Source organism: Chlorocebus sabaeus, chromosome 2 (assembly GCF_047675955.1).
Source record: "Chlorocebus sabaeus isolate Y175 chromosome 2, mChlSab1.0.hap1, whole genome shotgun sequence".
In the NCBI taxonomy this organism is placed as follows: Eukaryota; Metazoa; Chordata; class Mammalia; order Primates; family Cercopithecidae; genus Chlorocebus; species Chlorocebus sabaeus.
In genome coordinates, this window is record NC_132905.1 from 40,575,262 (window position 1) to 40,598,953 (window position 23,692).

Below are 23,692 nucleotides of genomic sequence, written 5' to 3' on the forward strand. Positions count from 1 at the left end.
TCGTATTTGTTTTTCTTTGAAATTTTTCATTACAAAATGTTGGGAAAATGTAAGATTTAATACACTGTTTAGCAAGCCAAACATATGTTGTAACACTTTCAAGAAAAGCCAAAGAATTATTAATAAAAAATTCAGGGTAGGCTGGGCATGGTGTCTCATGCCTGTAATCCCAGCAATTTGGGAGGCTGAAGTGGGTGGATTGCCTGAGCCCAGGAGCTTGAGACCAGCCTGGGCAACATGGTGAAACCCCATCACTATATATTTTTAAAAATATACAAATAATAACTAATTCAGGGTAGTAATAACCTCTGAGGTAGTGGGAAGAAGTGCAGCGTAGAAGGAGAACTCACAGGGCTTCCAAAGGACTAGAAATGTTACATTACTTAAGCAGGGTAGTGGAACACAGTGTGTCTTTATTATCTTTTAAAGTATGCAAGTATTATAAAGCAGAAGCGCATTCAAGGCAGATGGGACATCATGGGTTTGGGACCTGAGGTGGGACGGAACTTGCCGCACTGGAGGTGTAACAGAGAAGGTCTGTGTGGTTTGAGATTTAGGAGTGAGTGGTAAGTGGTATAAGATAAGGACAGAGAGGTAGAGAGCAGCCAAGTCAAGCAGGAGTTAAGCCATTTTGGTCATATACACCTCATAGACTCTTTAACAGTTGAGAGAAAAGATTCAGGTGGGTGAGTCTTAACGCCTCTTCTACGATCTTGTGGCAAAGAAAGCAAGTTCCAGACCAAATTCTAGCACACCTAAAGACATCTATTAAACAGATATTCCTTAGTGAGCCAGGCCCAAAGCAATTCACACAAACTATTCTAGAAGCTCCTTTCAGTCCCAGCTCTTTCTACCTCTAATTGTTCCAACTACCGCTTATGAAAAAGGTTCACTCACGATAGAACTGACAATATCCCAGAGGCAGGGTTCTGTTGCCCTTGGAGTCACATCAGGCAACCAGAAATCCTAACCAAAGGCCAAAGGATCATTAAGGAATTACTCCTCAGGCACCATCTCCAAGGGTCAAAGTTACAGGCCCTGCTAGATTCATATTCCTTCTTCATGCAAGCATAGGATTATTTCAGGGTCTCGCTCTGTCGCCCAGGCTGGTACAGTGACAGGATCATAGTTCACTGCAGTCCCTAACTCCTGGGCTCAAATAATCCTCCTACCTCAGACTCCCAAGTAGCTGGAACTACAGGCACATGCTACCATGCCTGGCTAATTTTTTCATTTTTTGCAGAGATAGGGTCTTGCTCTGTTGCTCATAAACCACCACATCCGACCCAATTCTGCTTTTGACTACTTCAGTTTCACCAATGAGCACCTACTTCTAATACTTATTTTGTTAATTAGTAAGACACTAATCTCACCAGTAAAAATTGGCCAGGTGCAGTGGGCCATGCCCATAATCCCAGCAGTTTGGGAGGCCAAGGTAGGTAGATCACTTGAGTCCAGGAATTTGAGACCAGCCTGGACAACATGGCAAAACCCTGTCTCTACAAAAAATACAAAAATTAGCAAGGCATGGTGGCACATACCTGTAGTCCCAGCTACTCAGGAGGCTGACACAGGAGGATTGCTTAAGCCTGGGAGGCGGAGCTTGCAGTGAGCTGAGACTGCACCATTACACTCCAGCCTGGGCAATAGAGTGAGCCCCCCGTCTCAAAAAAAAAAAAAAAAAAAATCCAAGCTGCTTCTGACAGTCACTATGCTAATTAGTAAAGGTGTTGATCAAACTATAGAGAGTGCTGCACTGATGGCAGCCCCTGGAGAGTGCACCCTTGCAGATGTAAAGCTAGGTGACCATCATGGAGTGTGGATGCTTCATTAATGTAATTCACATCCCCCTGAAGTTGAGGCTGAAACTAACTGGCAAATATATACTATCAGATGGTCCATGAAGAAGTATTTTTAAACAAATTACAGACATCATAACTCCATAATAAAGACTTTAAGGATGATGGAAGTCGGCAAAGAGTTTTAAGCTGGAGATGGCATTACTGTTAACAGATCTTAGGTGAGAGGAATCTGATCAACGTCATGGTCCCCTCTCTAAGCTTTATATACATAGCTCTACTCTGACTTCTCCTTGCAACTGTATTGTCCCCTAGCCAAATGTGGCTATTCTAATCTAAAGGATAAATTAACTAAAATTAAAAATTCAGTTCCTCAGTCCCACTAGCACATTTTAAGTGCCTGATGGCCACATGTGGCTTGTGTCTTCTGCATTGACAATATAGACACAGAAAATTTCCATGGTCACAAAAAGTTCTACTGATACCACTGAACTAGAATGAAGTTTTAAGAGAATGATAAATTTCTGGGGATGGAAAATAGTTCAAGACCGGGTGTGGTGGCTCAGGCCTGTAACTCCAGCACTTTGGGAGGCTGAGGTGGGCAGATCACTTGAGGTCAGAAGTTCGAGACCAGCCTGGCCAACATGGCAAAACCCTGTCACTAGTAAAAATACAAAAATTAGCTGGAGCTGGTAGTAGGCATCTGTAATCCCAGCTACTCGGGAAGCCGAGGAAGGAGAGATGCTTGAACCTGGGAGGTAGAGGTTGCAGTGAGCCGAGATCATGCCATTGCACTCCAGCCTGGGTGACAGAGATTCTGTCTCAAACAAAGAAAAAAGAGAAGAGAAAAGAGAGAAGAGAAGAGGAGAGAAAAGAAGAGAAAGAAAAGAGAAAAGAATTCAACAAAGAGAAGGCATCTATAGACAAATTCAATGAAGAAGGTATTTAGGTTCTCAGTTAATTCCTTGATCGTCTGATCTTCCTTCTGAAAAAGACTGCCACTTAGCAAAGAAGAAGGGAGGAAGAAAAAAAAGAGGAAGAAAACAGCCCAGGAGAGAAAAAAAATGCCCTCACAAGTAAAAATATTGTTTTATCTTCTCATTCCGCCCTACTGATATTTAAAAAGATGTATGCCACGGAATAAACAAGGCCATGAAGAATTGAATCAAGTGGGCTGTTAAAAGCAGTTCTCGGCCAGGCGTGGTGGCTCACACCTATAATCCCAGCACTTTGGGAGGCTGAGGCAGGTAGATCACCTGAGGTTGGGAGTTCGAGACCAGCCTGACAAACATGGAGAAATGCCGTCTCTACTAAAAATACAAAATTAGCTGGGCGTGGTGGCACATGCCTGTAATCCCAGCTACTCGGGAGGCTGAGGCAGGAAAATTGCTTGAACCCAGGAGGCGGAGGTTGCAGTGAGCCAAGATGATGCCATTGCACTCCAGCCTGGGCAACAAGAGTAAAACTCTGTCTCAAAAAAAAAAAGCAGTTCTCTTAGGCGAGCCCTAAACACTCAGGAGATGAGGTTTCACTCTTTGCAAATCCCATCAGTGGCCCCCACGTTTCTGTTGGCTATCATTTCTCTCAGTGTTTTATTCAACCTAAAGTGCTGTCAATGTTAGACTGGAAAATGATTTTTTTTTCTTGGCAAACTTGTGATTACAAGATGTGCAAAAAATTTTATGTATAATTCTGTTTTGAAGACATGGTCTTGGTGTCAAGGTTTGCTCTGGGGAACAGGGCCCTAAAACGATAAAGTAATTTGAAGTATGTACTGCATTTATTTATAAAAACTGAATTTGCACTTAATCTTGCAGGACTACTCCAGTTACACAGTGAGACACACCTAAAATTCCTAAAAAAGAAACTCCAGCAATCCTCTGATGGCTTGTTGTTTATAAACACTAGAGCCAAACTTAATCTCGAGGTTGTAAAAGTGGATTCTATAAATGGGGTCATTCTTGTCATGTCCAACTAAATCAGGGCCAGGGGAAAGAGCACTCAGGGCACACAGCACCTGCTCCAACAATTAGATTTTCCACAAGCCCAGCTGCTGAAACGGCCTGCTGTGACTCTAAGACTACTTTGACCTACCACTGTCACTCACCAATCAGAGATTTCCAGCTCCCAAAAACTTGACTAGGGTCAATGAGCTTTCTTTCAAAGCAATATATACTATTTCTTTTTCTAATAAAACTCCTAACCTTCTGTTTGTTCTTTGGCCATACCAAAGGCCACCCAGTCTGTGTGTATGCCTCAAATTGCAATTCTTGCTTCCCAAATAAAACATTAGAGATTTGTCTCTATATTTTATTTGACTTTGACAAGGTTCACACTGCAAATTTCCCAGCGAACAGGTGAGCTTTCATCTTACCTCTTTTGCTCCACAGCAAATGCTGACTTAAAACCTAAGTATGTAAAATGTATGTATGGGCTGGGCGCAGTGGCTCACGCCTATAATCCCAGCACTTTGGAAGGCCAAGGAGGGCAGGTCACCTGAGGTCAGGAATTTAAGACCAGTCTGGACAACATGGTGAAACCCTGTCTCTACTAAAAATACAAAAATTAGCCAGGTGTGGTGGTGGGTGCCTGTAATCCCAGCTACTCGGGAGGCTCAGGTGGGAGAACTACTTGAACCTGGGAGGCAGAGGTTGCAGGAGTCAAGATTGCACCATTGCACTCCAGCCTGGGCAACAGAGCAAGACTCTGTCATGAAATGAAACTAAATGAAACGAAATGAAATGAAATGAAAAATGAAATGAAATGAAATAAAATAAAATATATGTATGGCCGGGTGTGGTGGCTCACATCTGTAATCTTAGCACTTTGGGAGGCCAAGGCGGGCAGATCACTTGAGGTCAGGAGTTTGAGACCAGCCTGGACAACATAGTGAAATCCTGTCTCTACTAAAAATACCAAAGTTAGCCAGGCGTGGTGGCGGGTGCCTGTAATTCCAGCTACTCGGGAAACTGAGGCAAGAAAATTGCTTTAACCTGGGAGGTGGAGGTTGCAGTAAGCTGAGATTGTGCCACTGCACTCCAGCCTGGGCAACAGAGCAAGGCTCGATCTTAAAAAACAACAAAAAAATAAAATGTATGTATGTATGTAAGTAGAAGGGTTGGAAGAATGATGCCCTAAAAAAAACTATCAATTTTTTAAACCATTTTATTACAAACACAAAATGCAGGAAATCACATAGAACAAATATAAGCTTAGTGAATGATTATAAGGTGAACATCCTTGTAAGGACTACCCAGGTCAACAGAAAGAACTTTTCAGGCATTCCCCAAGTTCTCCCATGTTTCCTGATTCGACCACAATCCCCTCCTCCCTCCAAAGTAACCACTACGCTGGCTTTAATAATCACTTCCTTGCATTTCTTCACAGTTTTTCACTTACATGTGCATCCCTTTCTATAGTTTAGGCCTTGCCTGTTTTAAAATTTTTGATACAATTGTTAAGTCTCTGAAATCATAGCTCCTCCACTCCAGCCTACTCCTGCCCATATCTTTTTTTTTTCTTCTTACAATTCATATGTTACAGAATCTGGGACATTTAACCCATATAACATCTCATAATCTGGATTTTCTAATTATATACCTTGTTTTCAGTATTTCTTGCAAATTGCAGCTATATCCAGAGGCTTGATCGATTTTGGATTTCATCCTTTTGGCAAAACTTGGTGGTGGGTAATGTTCTTTTGTCAGGAGGCTTGGTTTTGTTTGTTTCTGATGTTAGTAGTTATTGATGCTCAGTACCTAGACCATAACGGGTTGTAAAATGATGCTATCCTATCATCTTGTTATCATTTGTAAGTTGGAATAATTTTATACAGATATATTTCTGTCACCTACTATATGGTTATCTAGTGGTACAGGAAAGGCAGGACAAATACTTATTTTTTTAGTTTTCAATACAATGAACTGATTTCTTATCAATTCTCCTAATTTAGCCAAGTAGGTTTCCTTTTTAGTAACATTATGAATGCCTGGATTTAAATGTATTTATGAGTTTTAATCTATTGCAAGTCTTACCCTGTTGAAACTCAAATTATCCCTCTTTGGTCAGTGGGAGCCTCTTCAAGTTAGATCCTAAGTCCTTTCAAGATGACTCCAGTAGACTTTGATAAACTTTCATGTTATCTGTTATCACAATATTCTAGGATCATCCTATACATTTCCTGCCCTAAAACCTAGAATTAGCCATTTCCCTAAGAAACTCCAGTTTCTCTAAATGGGTAAATGGTATTTGAAGATCATAATTTGGGCACTAAGAATGTTCATTCATACTGGGTTGGTCATTGTTTCTAGACCTTTTAGTGGACACGCACACACACCACCCCTACAGGGGACCAGGCAGGTAGCAAACAAGTGAAGGTGAAATGAAACAGGGACTGTGGCAATCTGAAGAGGGTATGCTCTGCCTAAAGGGGACAGATCTTACAATTCCTCAAAAGGAGCCAGAAATACAAAATTTCCACATGAATTTTTAAAATGCTGACTACTAATTTCGAAAAAGTCAAACACCAGGGTCAAATGAACCACATCTGTGGGCCAGATGTGACCCAAGGGTTACGTGCACCCTCAACCTGAAAACGTCGACTCGCAGTTACAGGATCCCGGAAGTCACATTGTTGCTAACACATAAAAAATATTTAGGGAAATAAAGAATTCTCAGACTGCTTCAGAAAAAGCCCAACTATATTATCTTCCTCTCCCCAAGTCTCTACAGCACTAGGGAGAAAAGCATTTTCTGTACAGAAACCATTTCCTTTCTCAGACACGGTGTGAAAGGGAAAAAGCCAGTTATCCGAATAAACTCTTAAAGGGAGTTAACCTAACAAAGTTTTTACATCTAAGTTCTTGGAATCACAAGAAGAGATCCAGGAGATATATTTTGCATGACAGATATATTAGAGGCAACAAAACTGGTAGAAAACTTTATTGAAAATGCTTGATCAGGCTCTTACCTTCATTTTTACCCGTTCCAAAAAGAAACAAAGCTAATGGCACTGCCACCTCCGCCCTAGCACCCAACTGGACAAAGCAGAAATAACAGAAAGTGACTGGAGGAAGAAAAAATAAGGTGTGAAAACTCTAAATATGGCCCCAGAGAAGGCTTGGGGAAGGACCCGTTATCAAGAAATAACTGACTGAGTTTGGCTCCTCTGGTGTAAGCTACCATCACATGACCTGACAGAAGCTCTAGAAAGGATAAAAAAAAAAAATCACAGGATTAACGTTTTTAGTTCAAAGATAAGAAACGGTCAGATTGGATTTAAAGATTTAAAGCAAAACCAAAAGAGCACTGACAGGGTAATTTCCCCTAGTGTCTGCTACTGTCTTTGAAAGAAAATAAAGGCCTCAAACTATCCAAGGGAATCCAAGGCTCTAGGAATCCCACGCAAAAGGAAGGCGGGAACTAGAAACTTCCCAGACTGCGCCATGAGCATCTCGGTAAGCCTCCCCTGGTCTCCCTCGAAGCCATACAGCTTTAGCTTCTCGGTCCTGTGCACTCAGCTTTCCTTCATTGGAGGCTCCTGCCCCTGAGCATGTTAGGGCTCTCTATTTTTTTCCGCATGCTATCAAATCATAACATTTTAAACCTCTCTCTGATTTGGAAACTAGGCTCTAAGCCAAGGTCAGAGGAAGAGTTGAGTCGCCAGAGGGAACAAGATGGGCTCAAACTACCATTCTCATAAGTGACTCACCAGGGAGCCAGATGCAGCGTCCCCTTCCTTTGATCTTGTGTCTCATGAAGGAAAGGAAGAATAGTTTCACCTCTGGCACCGATCAGACACCAGGACTCTCTAGAAATTCCACCAGCAGAATGGAGGAACGTTTATAGTGTCAAAGGAGTAACTACGAACTAACTTTTACAGTTCCTCTGACTTCAAAAGACGAACTATTTTCTTTTCCCCTCATCGCCCCACATACTGGTGATCATGTCCTTTCATGAACATTTGAATACTAATAATCATAGCTAATACCTACTGAGCCTTTATCAGACTCTGTTCTAAACACTTGACATGTTTGTTTTTTGTTTGTTTGTTTGTTTTTGAGACGGAGTCTCGCTCTGTCGCCCAGGCTGGAGTGCAGTGGCCGGATCTCAGCTCACTGCAAGCTCCGCCTCCCAGGTTCACACCATTCTCCTGCCTCAGCCTCCCGAGCAGCTGGGACTACAGGCGCCCACCACCTCGCCCGGCTGTATTTTTTAGTAGAGACGGGGTTTCACTGTGTTAGCCAGGATGGTCTCGATCTCCTGACCTCGTGATCCGCCCGCCTCGGCCTCCCAAAGTGCTGGGATTACAGGCTTGAGCCACCGTACCCGGCCCACTTGATGTGTATTAATCCTTTGCAGTAGGGACTATTATATTATCCCTGCAGAGGCAGAGAGAAGTTAAATAGTCACTTGCTCGGGGTCACAGAGTTAATAAGTGTCCAAACCAAGACATCAGAGTCTGTACTCTATTTCCCTCTTTTTTATTATAAATTTTTTCAAACATGCAGAAAAGTTGGAAGAATACAATAAGCAACCATATATCTGTCTAGATTAAACATTAATACCTTGCCTTATTTTATCTTTCTGCATGCATATATTTTTGCTGAACCATGTAAAAGTTGAACACTTTATGACACTTCTCCCCAAAACACTTCTGCATGCAGTTGCCCAAAATAAGGACATTCTCCTACATACCATAATACTGTCATCACATCCAGGTAATTAACAATTCCTGGCCGGCGCGGTAGCTCACACCTGTAATCTCAGCACTTTGGGAGGCTAAGGCAGGCAGATCACAAGGTCAGGAGATCGAGACCATCCTGGCTAACATGGTGAAACTCCGTCTCTACTAAAAATGCAAAAAATTAGCCAGGCATGGTGACGGGTGCCTGCAGTCCCAGTTACTTGGGAGGCTGAGGCAGGAGAACTGCTTGAACCTGGGAGGCAGAGGCTGCAGTGAGCCGAGATCGTGCCACTGCACTCCAGCCTAGGCGACAGTGTAAGACTCCATCTCAAAAAAAAAAAAAAAAAAAAAATTCCCTAACATCATCTAGAATCTAGTCTATCTTCAAAATTTTCTAGTTGTCCCCCAAAACATCCTTTATAGTTGTTTTTATTAACCCAAAATCCAATCAAGACTCTCCCATTCCATTCAGTTATTGTGTCTCTTTAGTCCAGAACGGTTTCTCCACTTTTTCTTTTTCATGACATTGACATTTTGAACAGACTCAGACCAGCTTTCTTAAAACACCATAGTACATTCTGGTTTGTCTTACTGCTTCCTTGTGGTGTCATTTAACTCGTTTCTCTGCTCTTTTATTTCCTAAAAACCAAAAGTCAGATCTTAAGGCTTCATTAAGGGTAACTTTTTGGATAAGAATACTTCAGAGTTGATAATGTGTACTTTGTAGTGCATGATGCCAAGCAGTATATCATATCAAGTTGTTTCACTGTAAGTGATAAGAGTTGCATTACTTAGCTAAGGTGGTGACTACCAGAATATGCCTTCGTAAAGATTTTTGTTTGTCTATTTGTTTTGTTTTGTTTTTGAGACAGAGTCTCGCTCTATCACCCAGGCTGCAGTGCAGTGGTATGATCTCAGTTCACCGCAACCTTCGCCTCCCGGGTTCAAGCAATTCTCTGCCTCAGCCTCCTGAGTAGCTGGGATTACAGACACCCGCAACCAAGCCCGGCTAATTTTTGTATTATTAGTAGAGACAGGGTTTCACCACCTTGACCAGGCTGGTTTTGAACTCCTGACCTCGTGATCCACCTGCCTCAGCCTCCCAAAGTGTTGGGATTATAGGCATGAGCCACCATGCCCGGCCATAAATATGTATTTTCCCTTTGCTATTAGCAAAGAATCTAGAGGGTAGGGACTAGGCAATAATGTTTTGACACAATGCAAATGCAAATACACTGTTCTCTAAAAACCATTCACCCAGTGATTTTAGCATCCATGTGATACAGACAGGAGGCAGGGAAATACTGGGTAGAAAAGGGCAGTTCCTGGTGAGGGCCCCACCCTCAAGCCTGGACCCCTGACCTAAAGGGAGAACTTCACATCCCTGTTGCCTTTTCAAAAACCACCCTGGCCTGCCCTGCCCCCCATCCTGTACTCATAAAAACCCCAGGCTCCACTGGCAGCGGAGTGGCAGAGAAGGAGAGAGAAGCAGCAGCCAGATGTTGGAGAGAAGCAGCTTGATTTCAGAGGGATGCCTTGATGGTGGGACCTTAGAGAAGAGTTCAGCCAGGAATGACTGAACTCAGGGGAAGACCACTTTCCCACTCAATCCCCTTTCCAGATCTCCATCCCATTGACAGCTACTTTCATCAGCAATAAGATCCCCTGCATTTACCATCTCCAATTGATTTGTGCAACCTGATACTTCCTGGACGCCAAACAAGAGGTTGGGATACCGAGGGCTGTCATACTGAGATGTGGAATGCTTAAGCCATCAGAGGATGGCAAAGCTAAAAGAGCACAATGTAACAAACACCTTCTGCAGCTCCAGGGGTCATAAGTACCCCCCTAGACACTGCTGTGGGACTGCACAGAGTTGTGCACAGAGTCTGTGCCATGGGACTGTACAGAGTTGTGCTTCTGGGTTGTACCCAGACTGGTCTTAAACTCCTGGGATCAAGTGATCCTTCTGCCTCAGCCTCCCAAAGTGCTGGGACTCCCAACACTGCACCCACTACGAGCCACTGCACCCAGCTATGGTTCCTTTTTAAAAGGCAGAGTAACTGCTCAGTTCTTTGCTTTTAATTATTTACTTTCAGAGTGAGAAACTGGTAAAATAGCCACATCTGATGATGGTCTATATATTTTTTTCTCTTCTTGCCCTTTTAGTGAGCACCACTATGGACACATGAATTTTTTTTTTTTTTTTTTTTTTTTTTTGAGACAAGAGTCTTGCACTGTGGCCCAGGCTGGAGTGCAGTGGTGCGATCTCGGCTCACTGCAACCTCTGCCTCCTGGGTTCAAGCGATTCTCGTGCCTCAGCCTCCCGAGTAGCTGGGATGACAGGCACCCACCACCATGCCTGGCTCATTTTGTATTTTCAGTAGAGAAGGAGTTTCACCATGTTGTCCAGGCTAGTCTGACCTACTGACTTCAAGTGATCCGCCTGCCTTGGCCTCCCAAAGTGCTGGGAATATAGGCGTGAGCCACCGTGCCCAGCCAAACACATGGATTTTTATCCAGTGTTTTATAATTACTGGTTTTCATTCTTTTGATGCTCAGAAATTCCCAAATTGGGGTGGTATGAGCCCCTTTCAGCTGGTACCAGTGTTTTTCTGACTTAGTCCTGTTAGACTTTGAGGACTACTTTGCTTTCTGTCATAACAAGATGTCCCAGTCAAGCTGTGCCCTTACATACTACATTACACCACCTTTCCTAGAGGTCTATGCCTACGTAGGGCTCGAAAAAAACTTGGAGAAAAAGAGAATGTCAAGAGCAGATGTGTCAGCTCCTAAAGGTTATCAAATCCATTTTGATTCAGATTCCGAAGTAGAAAGCATTCTGAAGCTGATCAGGGTCCAGCCACTCACTCTGGTACTCACAGCTTTGCTACAACTCCCCAACAAGTGGCCATTCAGCCTCTGGCCTAAACACCATGATTCACAGGGAACTCACCTCACTTAGGACATCTCATTCTGTCACAGAACTACCTTATACTAAGCTTCTTGTACCAATCAACCATTAGTTCTAGCTTCTCTCCTTGGAGCCTATGGATCCCTGTGAAACTCAACTTCAAAGGATCCACTTAGTAGTCTGGCAGAAACTCAGCCCTAAAGAATAATTTTAGGCTGGTTGTGGTGGCTCATGCCTGTAATCCTAGCACTTTGGGAGGCTGAGGTGAGAGGACTGCTTTAGCTCAGAAATTCAGGACCAGCCCGGGCAACAAAGTGAGACCCCATCTCTAAAAACAAACAAACAAACAAACCAAAAAATAAGCCAGCCATGGTGGCACATACCTGTGGTCCCAGCTACTCAGGAGGCTGAGGCAAGGGGACTGCCTGAACCCAGGAAGTCTAGGCTGCAGTGAGCCATGTTCACAGCACTGCATTCCAACCTGGGTGACAGAGTAAGACCCTGTTACAAAACAAAAAAGAATATTTCCTCTTCTGTTTCCATGTTCACATTTTTTTTCACTTTTTTTTTTTTTTTTTTTTTGAGACAGAGTCTCACTCTGTCACTCAGGCTGGAGTGCAGTGGCGCAATCTCAGCTCACTGCAACCTCCGCCTTCCGCATTCAAGCAATTCTCTTGCCTCAGCCTCCCGAGTAGCTGGGATTGCAGGCACCAGTCACCATGCCCAGCTAATTTCTGTATTTTTAGTAGAGACGGGGTTTTGCTATGTTGGCCAGGCTTGTCTCGAACTCCTAACCTCAGGTGATCCACCCACCTCGGTCTCCCAAAGTGCTGGGATTACAGACGTGAGCCACCATGCCTGACCCCTCCTTCATATTTAAACAGGTGGTTTTGTTTCCTGGATGTGACTACACTGATTTTCAAATACCCGGCTATGACCCACAAGGCCCAGGTGATATAATTTGGCTGTGTCCCCATTCAAATCTCATCTTGAATTGTTGTTCCCATAGTCCCCTCATGTCATGGAATGGACCTGGTGGGAGGTAACTGAATCATGGAGATGGTTACCCCCATGCTGCTCTTCTCCTGATAGGATCTGATGGTTTTATAAGGGTCTTTTCCCTCTTTGCTTGGCACCTCTCCTTCCTGCCATTATGTGAAGGCGGACATGTTTGCTTCCCCTTCCACTATAATTGTAAGTCTCCTGAGGCCTCCCCAGTCATGTGGAACTGTGAGTCAATTAAACCTCTTTCCTTTATAAATGACCAAGTCTCAATATCATACCGAATGGGCAAAAGCTGGAAACATTCCCTTTGAAAACTGGTACAAGACAAGGATGCCCTCTCTTACCACTCCTATTCAACATAGCATTAGTTCTGGCCAGAGCAATCAGGCAAGAGAAACAAATAAAGGGTATTCAGATAGGAAAAGAGGAAGTTTAATTGTCTCTGTTTGCAGATGACATGACTGTATATTTAGAAAACCCCATCGTCTCAGCCCAAAAACTCCTCAAGCTGATAAACAACTTCAGCAAAGTCTCAGGATACAAAATCAATGTGCAAAAATCACAACCATTCTTATACACCAATTATAGACAAGCAGAGAGCCAAATCATGAGTGAACGTCCATTCACAATTGCTACAATGAGAATAAAATACCTAAGAATACAACTTACAAGTGATGTGAAGGACCTCTTCGAGAACTACAAACCACTGCTCAAGGAAATAAGAGAGGACAAAACAAATGGAAAAAAATTCCTTGCTCATGGATAGGAAGAATCAATATTATGAAAATGGTCATACTGCCCAAAGTAATTTATAGATTCAATGCTATTCCCATCAAGCTACCATTGACTTTCTTCACAGAACTAGGAAAAACTACTTTAAATTTCATATGGAACCCCAAAAGAGTCCGTATAGCCAAGACAATCCTAAGCAAAAAGAACAAAGCTGGAGGCAACATGCTACCTGACTTCAAACTACACTGCAAGGCTACAGTACTCAAAACAGCATAGTACTGGTTCCAAAACAGATATATAGACCAATGGAACAGAACATAGGCCTCAGAAGTAACACCATACATCTACAACCATCTGATCTTTGACAAACCTGACAAAAACAAACAATGGGGAAAGGATTCCCTATTTAATAAATGGTGCTGGGGAAACTGGCTAGTCATATGCAGAAAACAGAAACTGGACTTCTTCCTTACACCTTATACAAAAATTAACTCAAGATGGATTAAAGACTGAAACGTAAAACCTAAAACCACAAAAACCGTAGAAGAAAACCTAGGCAGTACCATTCAGGACACAGGCATGGGCAAAGACTTCATGACTAAAACACCAAAAGCAATTGCAACAAAAGCCAGAATTGACAAATGGGATCTGATTAAACTAAAGAGCTTCTGCTCAGCAAAAGAAACTATCATGGCCGGGAGCGGTAGCTCACACCTGTAATCCCAGCACTTTGGGAGGCTGAGGCAGGCGGATCACGAGGTCAGGAGATCGAGACCAGCCTGGCTAACAAGGTGAAACCCCGTCTCGACTAAAAATACAAAACATTAACTGGGCGTGGTGGCGGGCGCCTGTAGTCCCAGCTACTCCAGAGGGTGAGGCAGAATGACGTGAACCCAGGAGGCAGAGCGTGCAGTGAGCCGGGATCCACTGTACTCTAGCCTGGGCAACAGAGTGAGACTCTGTCTCAAAAAAAAAAAAAAAAAGAAACGAAACTATCATCAGAGTGAACAGGCAACCTACAGAATGGGAGAAAATTTTTACAATCTATCCATCTGACAAAAGTCTAATATCCAGAATCTACAAGGAACTTAAACAAATTTACAAGAAAAAAACAGGCCAGGCGCAGTGGTTCATGCCTGTAATCCCAGCACTTTGGGAGGCTGAGGCGGGCAGATCATGAGGTCAGGAGATTGAGACCGTCCTGGCTAACATGGTGAAACCCCGTCTCTACTAAAAATACAAAAAAGTAACCAGGCATGGTGGCACGTGCCTGCAGTCCCAGCTACTTGGGAGACTGAGGCAGGAGAATCGCTCGAACCCGGGAGGTGGAGGTTGCAGTGAGCCGAGATCATGCCACTGCATTCCAGCCTGGGTGACACAGGAAAACTCCGTCTCAGGAAAAAAAAAAAAAAAAGCATCAAAAAGTGGGCAAAGGATATGAACAGACACTTCTCAAAAGAAGACATTTATGTGGCCAAGAAACATGAAAAAAGCTCATCATTACTAGTCATTAGAGAAATGCAAATCAAAACCACAATGAGATACCATCTCATACCAGTTAGAATGGCAATCATTAAAAAGTCTGGAAAAAACAGATGCTGGCAAGGATGCAGAGAAATAGGAACGCTTTTACACTGTTGGTAGGAGTGGAAATTAGTTCAACCATCGTGGAAGACAGTGTGGTGATTCCTCAAGGATCTAGAACCAGAAATACCATTTGACCCAGCAATCCCATTACTGGGTATATACCCAAAGGATTATAAAGCATTCTACTATAAAACACAAGCACACGTATGTTTATTACAGCACTACTTACAATAGCAAAGACTTGGAACAAATGCAAATGCCCAGCAATGATAGACTGGATAAAGAAAATGTGGCATATATACACCATGGAATATTATGCAGCCATAAAAAAGAGTTCACATCCTTTGCAGGGACATGGATGAAGCTGGAAACCATCATCCTTAGCAAACTAACCTAGGAACTGAAAACCAAACACCACATGTTCTCACTCATAAGTGGGAGTTGAACAATGGGAACCCATGGACACAGGGAGGGAAACATCACACACCAGGGCCTGTCACGGGGTGGGGGACAAAAGGAGGGAGAGTGTTAGGACAAATACCTAATGCATGTGGGGCTTAAAACCTAGATGATGGGTTGATTGGTACAGCAAACCACCATGGCACATGTATACCTATGTAACAAACCTGCATGTTTAGCACGTGTATTCTAGAACTTAAAGTAAAATTTTTTAAAAAATTTAAAAAAAGTATTTCATGTACCACCAGCAAAAATAAATTAATTAACCAAGTCTCGGTAGTTCTTTTCCTTTTCTTTTTTTTTTTTTTTTGAGACAGAGTGTCACTTCATCACCCAGGCTGGAGTACAGTGGTGCGATCTAGGCTCTCTGCAACCTCTGTCTCCCAAGTTCAAGCAATGTTCCTGCCTCAGCCTCCCAAGTAGCTGGAATTACAGGCACGCTCCCCCATGTCTGGCTAATCTTTGTAGTTTTAGTAGAGATGAAGTTTCGTCATGTTGGCCAGGCTGGTCTCAAACTCCTGACCTCAAGTGATACACTCGCCTCAGCCTCCCAAAGTGCTGAGATTACAGGTGTGAGCTACCACGCCTGGCTTGGGCAGTTCTTTAAAGCAGCATAAGAATGGACTAATATACCAGGCTACTTCATAGACTTATAAAAATATATATACAAATATAGTGGGAGATGGAGTTTTAATTTCTGCATAAATGGGATCCTGAAGTTCATCTCAAACTCTTCCACTCCTGTCCCCATATACAGACAGTTGCCAAGCACAGCTGATTCTACCTCCTAGAATTCCCCTGCATCTAGTCTCTCATCTCTCCATCTCCTCTGACACTGGTTTGGGCCCCAAATTTACCCCTCTGACTTGATCTAGTACAATGTTCTAAGCTTTCCCAACTTCAGTTCTTCCTACTCCCATCTACCCCACAGGCTGCTGCCAAAACAATCTTCCTGGAGCACTCACCTGCTCAGCATCCTTCAATTGCTTTATGTCTGCAGTCTGGCATAGTATCTAGCACATTATAGGTACTTAGTCAATATTGGTAGAGGAGCTGCTTGACTTCATGAGTCAGTTGTACTGTCCACTAGTGTCAGGAGGAAATTTCCTTTAGTTTTAAACAGAAGTTGTTTTATATAAAGTGGTGCATAGAGATTGGCTTAAGAAACCATTTTTATCTTCTTTTATTTACTTATTCATTTTTTGCAGGTTGGACAAGCTCAGAAACCATTTTTAAATTTCTGGTCCATTCATGTGTATGAATAAATATACTATATTATTTATTTGATACATAGTTGTATAAAAAGTCTGGCTATATATATTCTTAGTGCTTAGACTTTCTAAAGAATAAGCCATAAATAGGAAATAAAAAAGAGGCCGGGCGCGGTGGCTCAAGCCTGTAATCCCAGCACTTAGGGAGGCCGAGACGGGCGGATCACGAGGTCAGGAGATCGAGACCATCCTGGCTAACACAGTGAAACCCCGTCTCTACTAAAAATACAAAAAACTAGCCGGGCGAGGTGGCGGGCGCCTGTAGTCCCAGCTACTCCGGAGGCTGAGGCAGGAGAATGGCGTGAACCCGGGAGGCGGAGCTTGCAGTGAGCTGAGATCCGGCCACTGCACTCCAGCCCGGGCTACAGAGCAAGACTCCGTCTCAAAAAAATAAATAAATAAATAAAAAATAAAAAAAGGAAATAAAACAGAAAATACAAGCAGCACATTGTCATGTGGAAAGATGCTTCAACTCAGTAAGAATACAGAGAGAACATCAAAGCAAAATAACTTCACAGTATGGTGACACATCTACTGAACTGGCAATCATAAATCAAACTTGAAAAGTCAGTGCTGGCAGATGGGGAGGCAAGTGGTCCACTTCCCTTTAGATACTGATGGTGGCACTGCAAACTGGTTCAGGCTTTCTGGTGAACAATCTGGTATAATTGCCTAATAAGAACAATACAACTTTTCACCTTGGGTCCAATGATTTAGCTAAAGGAACATACTTGAAGAAAATAATTTCAAGCTGGGCATGGTGGCTCACACCTGTAATCCTAGCACTTTGAGAGGCCAAGGGGGAAGGATCGCTTGAACCCAGGAGTTTGAGACCAGCCTGGGCAACATGGCAAAACCCCATCTCTACAAAAAAATACAAAAATTAGCTGGGTGTGGTGGTGCATGCCCATAGTCCCAGTTACTAGGGAGGGTGGGGTGAGAGGATTGCTTGAGGCCGGGAGGTTGAGGCTGCAGTGAACTCTGATTGCTGCACTGCACATCCCATCCTAGACAACAGAGTGAGACCCTTGTCTCAAAAATAAGAAAAAGAAAGAGAAAACAAATAAAAACAAATTTCTGGCTGGGTCAAGTGGCTCATTCCTATAAACCTAGCACTTTGGGAGACCAAGGTGTGTGGGTGGATTGCTTGAGCCCAGGAATTCAAGACCAGTCTGGGCAACATGGCGAAACCCCATCTCTACAAAAAATTAGCTGGGTGTGGTGGCACACGCCTGTAGTCCCAGCTACTCAGGAGGCTAAAGTGAGAGGATTGATTGAGCCTGGGAGATGGAGGCTGCAGTGAGCTGAGATTGTGCCACTGCACTCCAGCCTGGGTGACAGAGCAAGGCCCTGCTCTCAAAAAAAAAAAACAAAAAAAATTTCTACATTATTTATATTAGTGACAATTAATATAAATGACATATCTCAAACATAAATAAAGACATATCTCAAATTCCCCAAATAAGAAAAAGATCAAGCAAACCATGAATCATTGTCTGCATCAACACAATATTATGAAATAATTTAAAATAACATGCATATGGCCTATTTCAATAAATGGAATACACACTCAGCTTTAGCAGTGCTTGAGATTAAGAAAGACTCCGAAATCAGACATTTCTGGGTCTAAGTCCTGGCACTGTCACCTGTACACTTTCAAGAAACATTTCTCTTGTAAGAAAAGATCTGGACAATGTGGGGCCTGCATGCAGTTACTTCCTCTTGAAGAAACATGTACTATTCTCATTTGAGTAGAAAAAGATGATTAGAGAGCAAGCTCTGGCATCAGATGGCCACAGTTCATATATCAGCAATGTCACTCGCTGGTCCTGTGACCTTAAGTGACTTAACCTCCCAACATTCCAGTTTCAATTCATGTGTCTAATATGGCTAATACTAGACTAATACATGGCTAATAATATGACCTACTCCATAAAGTTCTTATAAGGTTAAAATGAGATGATGCCTACAGAGTGCTTAGCATGGTGCCTGACGTGTAATCCATTCTCAGTAAATGTCAGCTATTTGTGTTCTTCAATTAATGTTTATTGATCACCCACAATGTTCCAAGCATTATATCAGATGCACATACTCCATTTAAGTCCTGTAAGAATGTTACAAAGTGTTATTACAAAGAAAAGTTAAAGAAATGAGCTCAGAGGGGATCATTAGTTGAGAAAAGAAAAATTCAAGATAGTTGCATTTGCAAATATCTAAAATAAAATGCACTTATACATTCGCAAGGATATGCATACAGTAGTGCCTCCCTTATCTGAGGTTTCACTCTCCATGGTTTCAGTTACCTGTTGTCAACTGCGGTACTAAAATGGAAAATTCCAGAAACAAACAATTCATAAGTTTTAAATTGCATACCATTCTGAGTAGTGTGATGAAATCTCACACTGTCCTGCTCTGTCCCACTCGAGACATGAATCGCCCCTTTGTCTAGTGTATCCCTGCCTGTTAGTCACTTAGTAGTTATCTTAGTTATTAGATAGAAAAAACATAGTATATGTAGGGTTTGGTACCAAATGCAGTTTCAGGCCTCCGTTAGGGGCTTTAGAACATATCCCCTGCAGATATGGGGAGGTCTACTGTAGTTGGGAGTTAATGATCACTAAGTCTACTTTGTTTAAAGTTAGTCAAGTTGGCCGGGCGCGGTGGCTCAAGCCTGTAATCCCAGCACTTTGGGAGGCCGAGATGGGCGGATCACGAGGTCAAGAGATCGAGACCATCCTGGTTAACACGGTGAAACCCCGTCTCTACTAAAAAATACAAAAAACTAGCCGGGCGAGGTGGCGGGCGCCTGTAGTCCCAGCTACTCGGGAGGCTGAGGCCGGAGAATGGCATGAACCCGGGAGGTGGAGCTTGCAGTGAGCTGAGATCCGGCCACTGCACTCCAGCCTGGGCGACAGAGCTACACTCCGCCTCAAAAAAAAAAAAAAAAAAAAAAGTTAGTCAAGTTTCTACGTGTTTGTATTTTCAACTAGGAGCAAGTTTCCTGCTGCCTTTACTAACCCATGCCCTTACTTCCCCCGAGCAGGGACCAGGTCATGTATTAAATGTCACTTGGGTGCTGGCTTCTGACCAGCAAGCGCTTACCTGGAGGAGATAGAGGAGTCCTGGGACAAACAAGGTAAGGGGGTACAGAGACTGGTATGTCGCTAAGGCAAGAAAAATAGCACTGAGGAAAGCACTGCCTGTAAAAAGAAAGAAATGTATGGAATAATCCAGCCTCATCAATCATGATTAGACTCAGTGAGTCCCTCTCAACAAAAAACCTTCCATAACTGCTCAAATAATCACCTGCCAAGTGCCTCCTGGTACACAAGGTGCTATGCAAATTCACACAGTCAGAGCTTCTTGGCTTGATTTCCAATGAAAGAAAACCAAGAAAGTCAAAACCATCTACCTTTGGCAACCTGAGACACTACAGGCATAAATCTTGTGAAATTTTGAGACCTAGAACGATTTTACAAAATTTCAACCCAAAGATGTATAAAGGATCAAGTCTATTAACATCCATGTCCTATCTAATGTACCAATTTACTAAGCCTACAATTATTGCTTATGTTATTCAGAGCTGGAAACCCATCCCTTTGACTGTTGCAACACTTATCACTCTTTACAACAGCCCTTCCTTACCTGCTACATTCATGACAATTCATGTTTTTTTTCAAACGAAAGTATATTAATTTTATTAGTAATGTCCTCACTTCCTATGTAAAATGGACTACTATGAAATCATTAAACATGATGCTATTAAGAATATGCAATGACACAGAAAGGTGTTTATAATATCCTATTAAATGAAGTTTATAAAAGAGACATATATTATCATTTCTTTTATTAAAAAACATGCACAAACATTTTTTAGAAGACTAAAAGCCAGCACGCAAAGTAACTCAAGTCTGTAATCCCAGCACTTTGTGAGGCCAAGGCAGGCAGATCAAGACCAGGAGTTCGTGACCAGCCTAGCCAACATGGTAAAACCTCGTCTCTACTAAAAATAAACATTAGCCAGGGGTAGTGGCGGGCGCCTATAATCCCAGCTACTCAGGAGGCTGAGGCAGGAGAATTGCTTGAACCTGGGAGGCAGAGGCTGCAGTGAGCCAAGACTGTGCCACAGCACTCCAGCCTGGGTGCCCAGGCAAAAGTTTGCAGTAGGGGCGGGGCCCTCATGGAGAACCTCTGCTAGGGCAGTGTGGAAGGGAAATGTGAGGTCAGAGCCCCCACACAGTGTCCCTACTGGGGCACCACCTAGTGGAGCTGAGAAAACAGACACCGTCCTCCAGATCCCAGAATGGTAGATCCACCAACAGCTTGCACTGTGGGCCTGGAAAAGCCACAGACACTCAACACCAGCTTGTGAAAGCAGCTGAGAGGGAGGCTATACCCTGCAAAGCCACAAGGATGGAGCTGTCCAAGATTGTGGGAAGCCCCCTCTTACATCAGCATGACCCAGATGTGAGACATGAAGTCAAAGAAGATCATTTTGGAACTTTAAGATCGACTGCCCTGCTGGATTTCCAACTTGTATGAGGCCTGTAGCTCCTTTGGTTTGGCCAATTTCTATTTGTAATGGTTGTATTTACCCAATGCCTATACCCCCATTGTATCTAGGAAGTAACTAATTTGCTTCTGATTTTACAGGTTCATAGGCAGAAGGGACTTGCCTTGTCTCAGATGAGACTTTAAGCTGTGGACTTTTGGGCTAACGCTAAAATGAGTTAAGACTTTGGGGGACTGCTGGGAAGGCATGATTGGTTTTGAAATGTGAGGACATGAGATTTGGAGGGGCTGAGGCAGAATGATATGGTTTGGCTGTGTCCCCACCTAAATCTCAACTTGAATTGTATCTCCCAGAATTCCCATGTGTTATGGGAGGGACCCAGGGGAAGGTAATTGAATCATGGGAGCTGGTCTTTCCCATGCTATTCTCGTAATAGTGAATGAGTCTCCCAAGATCTAATGGTTTATCAGAGGTTTCCGCTTTTACTTCTTCCTCATTCTCTCTTGCCACCGCCATGTAAGAAGTGCTTTTTGCCCTCCGCCATGACTGTGAGACCTTCCCCAGCCATGTGGAACTATGAGTCCAATTAAACCTCTTTCTTTTGTAAATTGCCCAGTCTCAGACTACCAAAAATAAGTAAATAAATAGAAGACTAAAAGCCAAGGCCACAAAGTTCATAGTGGTTATCTCTGGGTAGTGAAATTATGAACAATTTTTCATTTTTGCTTCACTGCATTTTCTTTTTTTTTTTTTTTTTGAGACGGAGTCTGGCTCTGTCGCCCAGGCTGGAGTGCAGTGGCTGGATCTCAGCTCACTGCAAGCTCCGCCTCCCGGGTTCACGCCATTCTCCTGCCTCAGCCTCCCGAGTAGCTGGGACTACAGGCGCCCACCACCTCGCCCGGCTAGTTTTTTTGTAGTTTTAGTAGAGACGGGGTTTCACTGTGTTAGCCAGGATGGTCTTGATCTTCTGACCTCGTGATCCGCCCGTCTCGGCCTCCCAAAGTGCTGGGATTACAGGCTTGAGCCACCACGCCCAGCCTGCATTTTCTAAACTTTCTAAAGTGAACATGCTTTGTTTTTGTCATTAGAAAAAAGCTAACTTCTTTGAAAAAATAGCTATTCCCTTAAGACAACAGGATACTCTAGAACTAAGGATAGAGAGCCCTAGTTTACAACAGGAGTTTCCAAGTGGCCCAGAAATCAGTAGGGTGCAATTGATGGTCCAAGGTATAAAGCCCAACAGGTGTCTTGTAATGATGTTTTCTAAAATGACAATATCCATGCTCACTCTCATTAGTGTGGGGTCAACTATTTACTGAAAATAACAGGCTGGGCATGGTGGTTCACACATGTAATCCCAGCACTTTGAAAGGCCAAGGTGGGAGGACTGCTTGAACCCAGGAGTTAGAGACTAGTTTGGGCAACATAGTGAAACCCCATCTCTACAAAAATAAAAATAAAAGAAATAAGCTGGTTGCGGTGTCACACACCTGTGGTCCCAATTACTTAGGAGGCTGAGGTGGTAGGATCATTTAAGCCCTAGAGGTTGAGGCCACAGTAAGCTAAGACTGAACCATTGCACTCCGGCCTGGGTGACAGAGTAAGTCCCTGTTTCAATAAAAAAAAAAAAATAACACATCCTCTCAATGGTGTTTCATAAAAGGAGGAACCAGTCACTCCAGTCCAAGGAGTTTTACCTCTCTGCTAATCCAGCTCTAGAGACAAACAGGAAGAGATAATTGACGAGATCTTTTGCCACCAAAGCGGTCTGTATACTTGAAACATCTAAAAACTACCTTGGAAGACAAAGGGTTATAAACATGACAACTTCACAGACAAGGGAGTGGAGAGAAAAGAACTTTGTGTGCTTTATTCTTCAAACCAAGGAAACTCATCAGCTAGAACAACCCTAGCTGACAGAAAGTAGAAGGGAGGCAGACAAAGAAAGAAGCTAGAAGTAACAGGACAGAATTCTATGGAGAGGGGGGATGTCTCGCCATATTGACAGTGCCAGTCATGATGTCCTGTATCCAGGGTACTCATAATTACGACTGTGTAGGAACAGAATCATGCTCAGGTAAGTTGTGACACCAGCAGTGGCATGCATACATCTGCTGAGCCACAGACTTTAGACTCAGAACCAGGTCACTCTGGGATAGGGAGGTGGCAGTAGTGGGAAAGGTGCTGTTCTGGAGCCCAACAGCTAGAGTGAGCTAGGGATTGATTCTTTCATTGGGTCAAAAATCTGAATGTTTTGGTGGGAAACTGGCCAAGAGAGGGAAAACACTGAAAAGAACTTTTTAACTTAACATAGTTCTCTATGGATTGGGAGTAGGCAAGAGAAGAGGTCCATGTGTCTGTTACCAGAGGATGGAGGCTAATGCTCCAACTCCATCCATTCGGGCAGTATGGTGAAAACAAACACATGACTTTCTCCTCTCTCCCCCAGAGGAGACACAAGGAGTGAAATAAACACAGTCATCTCCTGCCCTAATTGCCTGAGGTTAATAATTGCTTGTCTGAAACTGACTGTTTATAAGGCCCAAGAGAGAAAAAGAGGCTCACAGCCTAGTCGAATGGACTTGTAAGTTTTAGAATACTTGCTCCTAGGATCAGGAAGAAGCAGTCTTCCTTCCATAGACTGAAGTAGTCTTTGGGAAGGAAAAATCTGTTCCTCCTGCTATTCTTTGTCGGTAACCGGCATCAACAACTAGCCAGATACCCTGG

At 43.2% G+C, this 23,692-nt stretch overlaps 1 protein-coding gene across 3 annotated transcripts in view; it reads right to left on the reverse strand.

Moving 5' to 3' along the window:
- PIGU (phosphatidylinositol glycan anchor biosynthesis class U) overlaps positions 1-23,692 on the reverse strand; it is a 106,777-nt gene that overhangs the window by 37,104 nt on the left and 45,981 nt on the right. For 2 of the 3 annotated variants that reach the window (XM_008021444.3, XM_008021426.3), the window contains exon 7: positions 19,555-19,652. The exons of the other annotated variant lie outside the window; for it this stretch is intronic. In XM_008021444.3, coding sequence (XP_008019635.1) covers positions 19,555-19,652 — 98 coding nt within the window. The remainder of the gene's footprint in view (positions 1-19,554; positions 19,653-23,692) is intronic. 3 annotated transcript variants of the gene reach the window in all.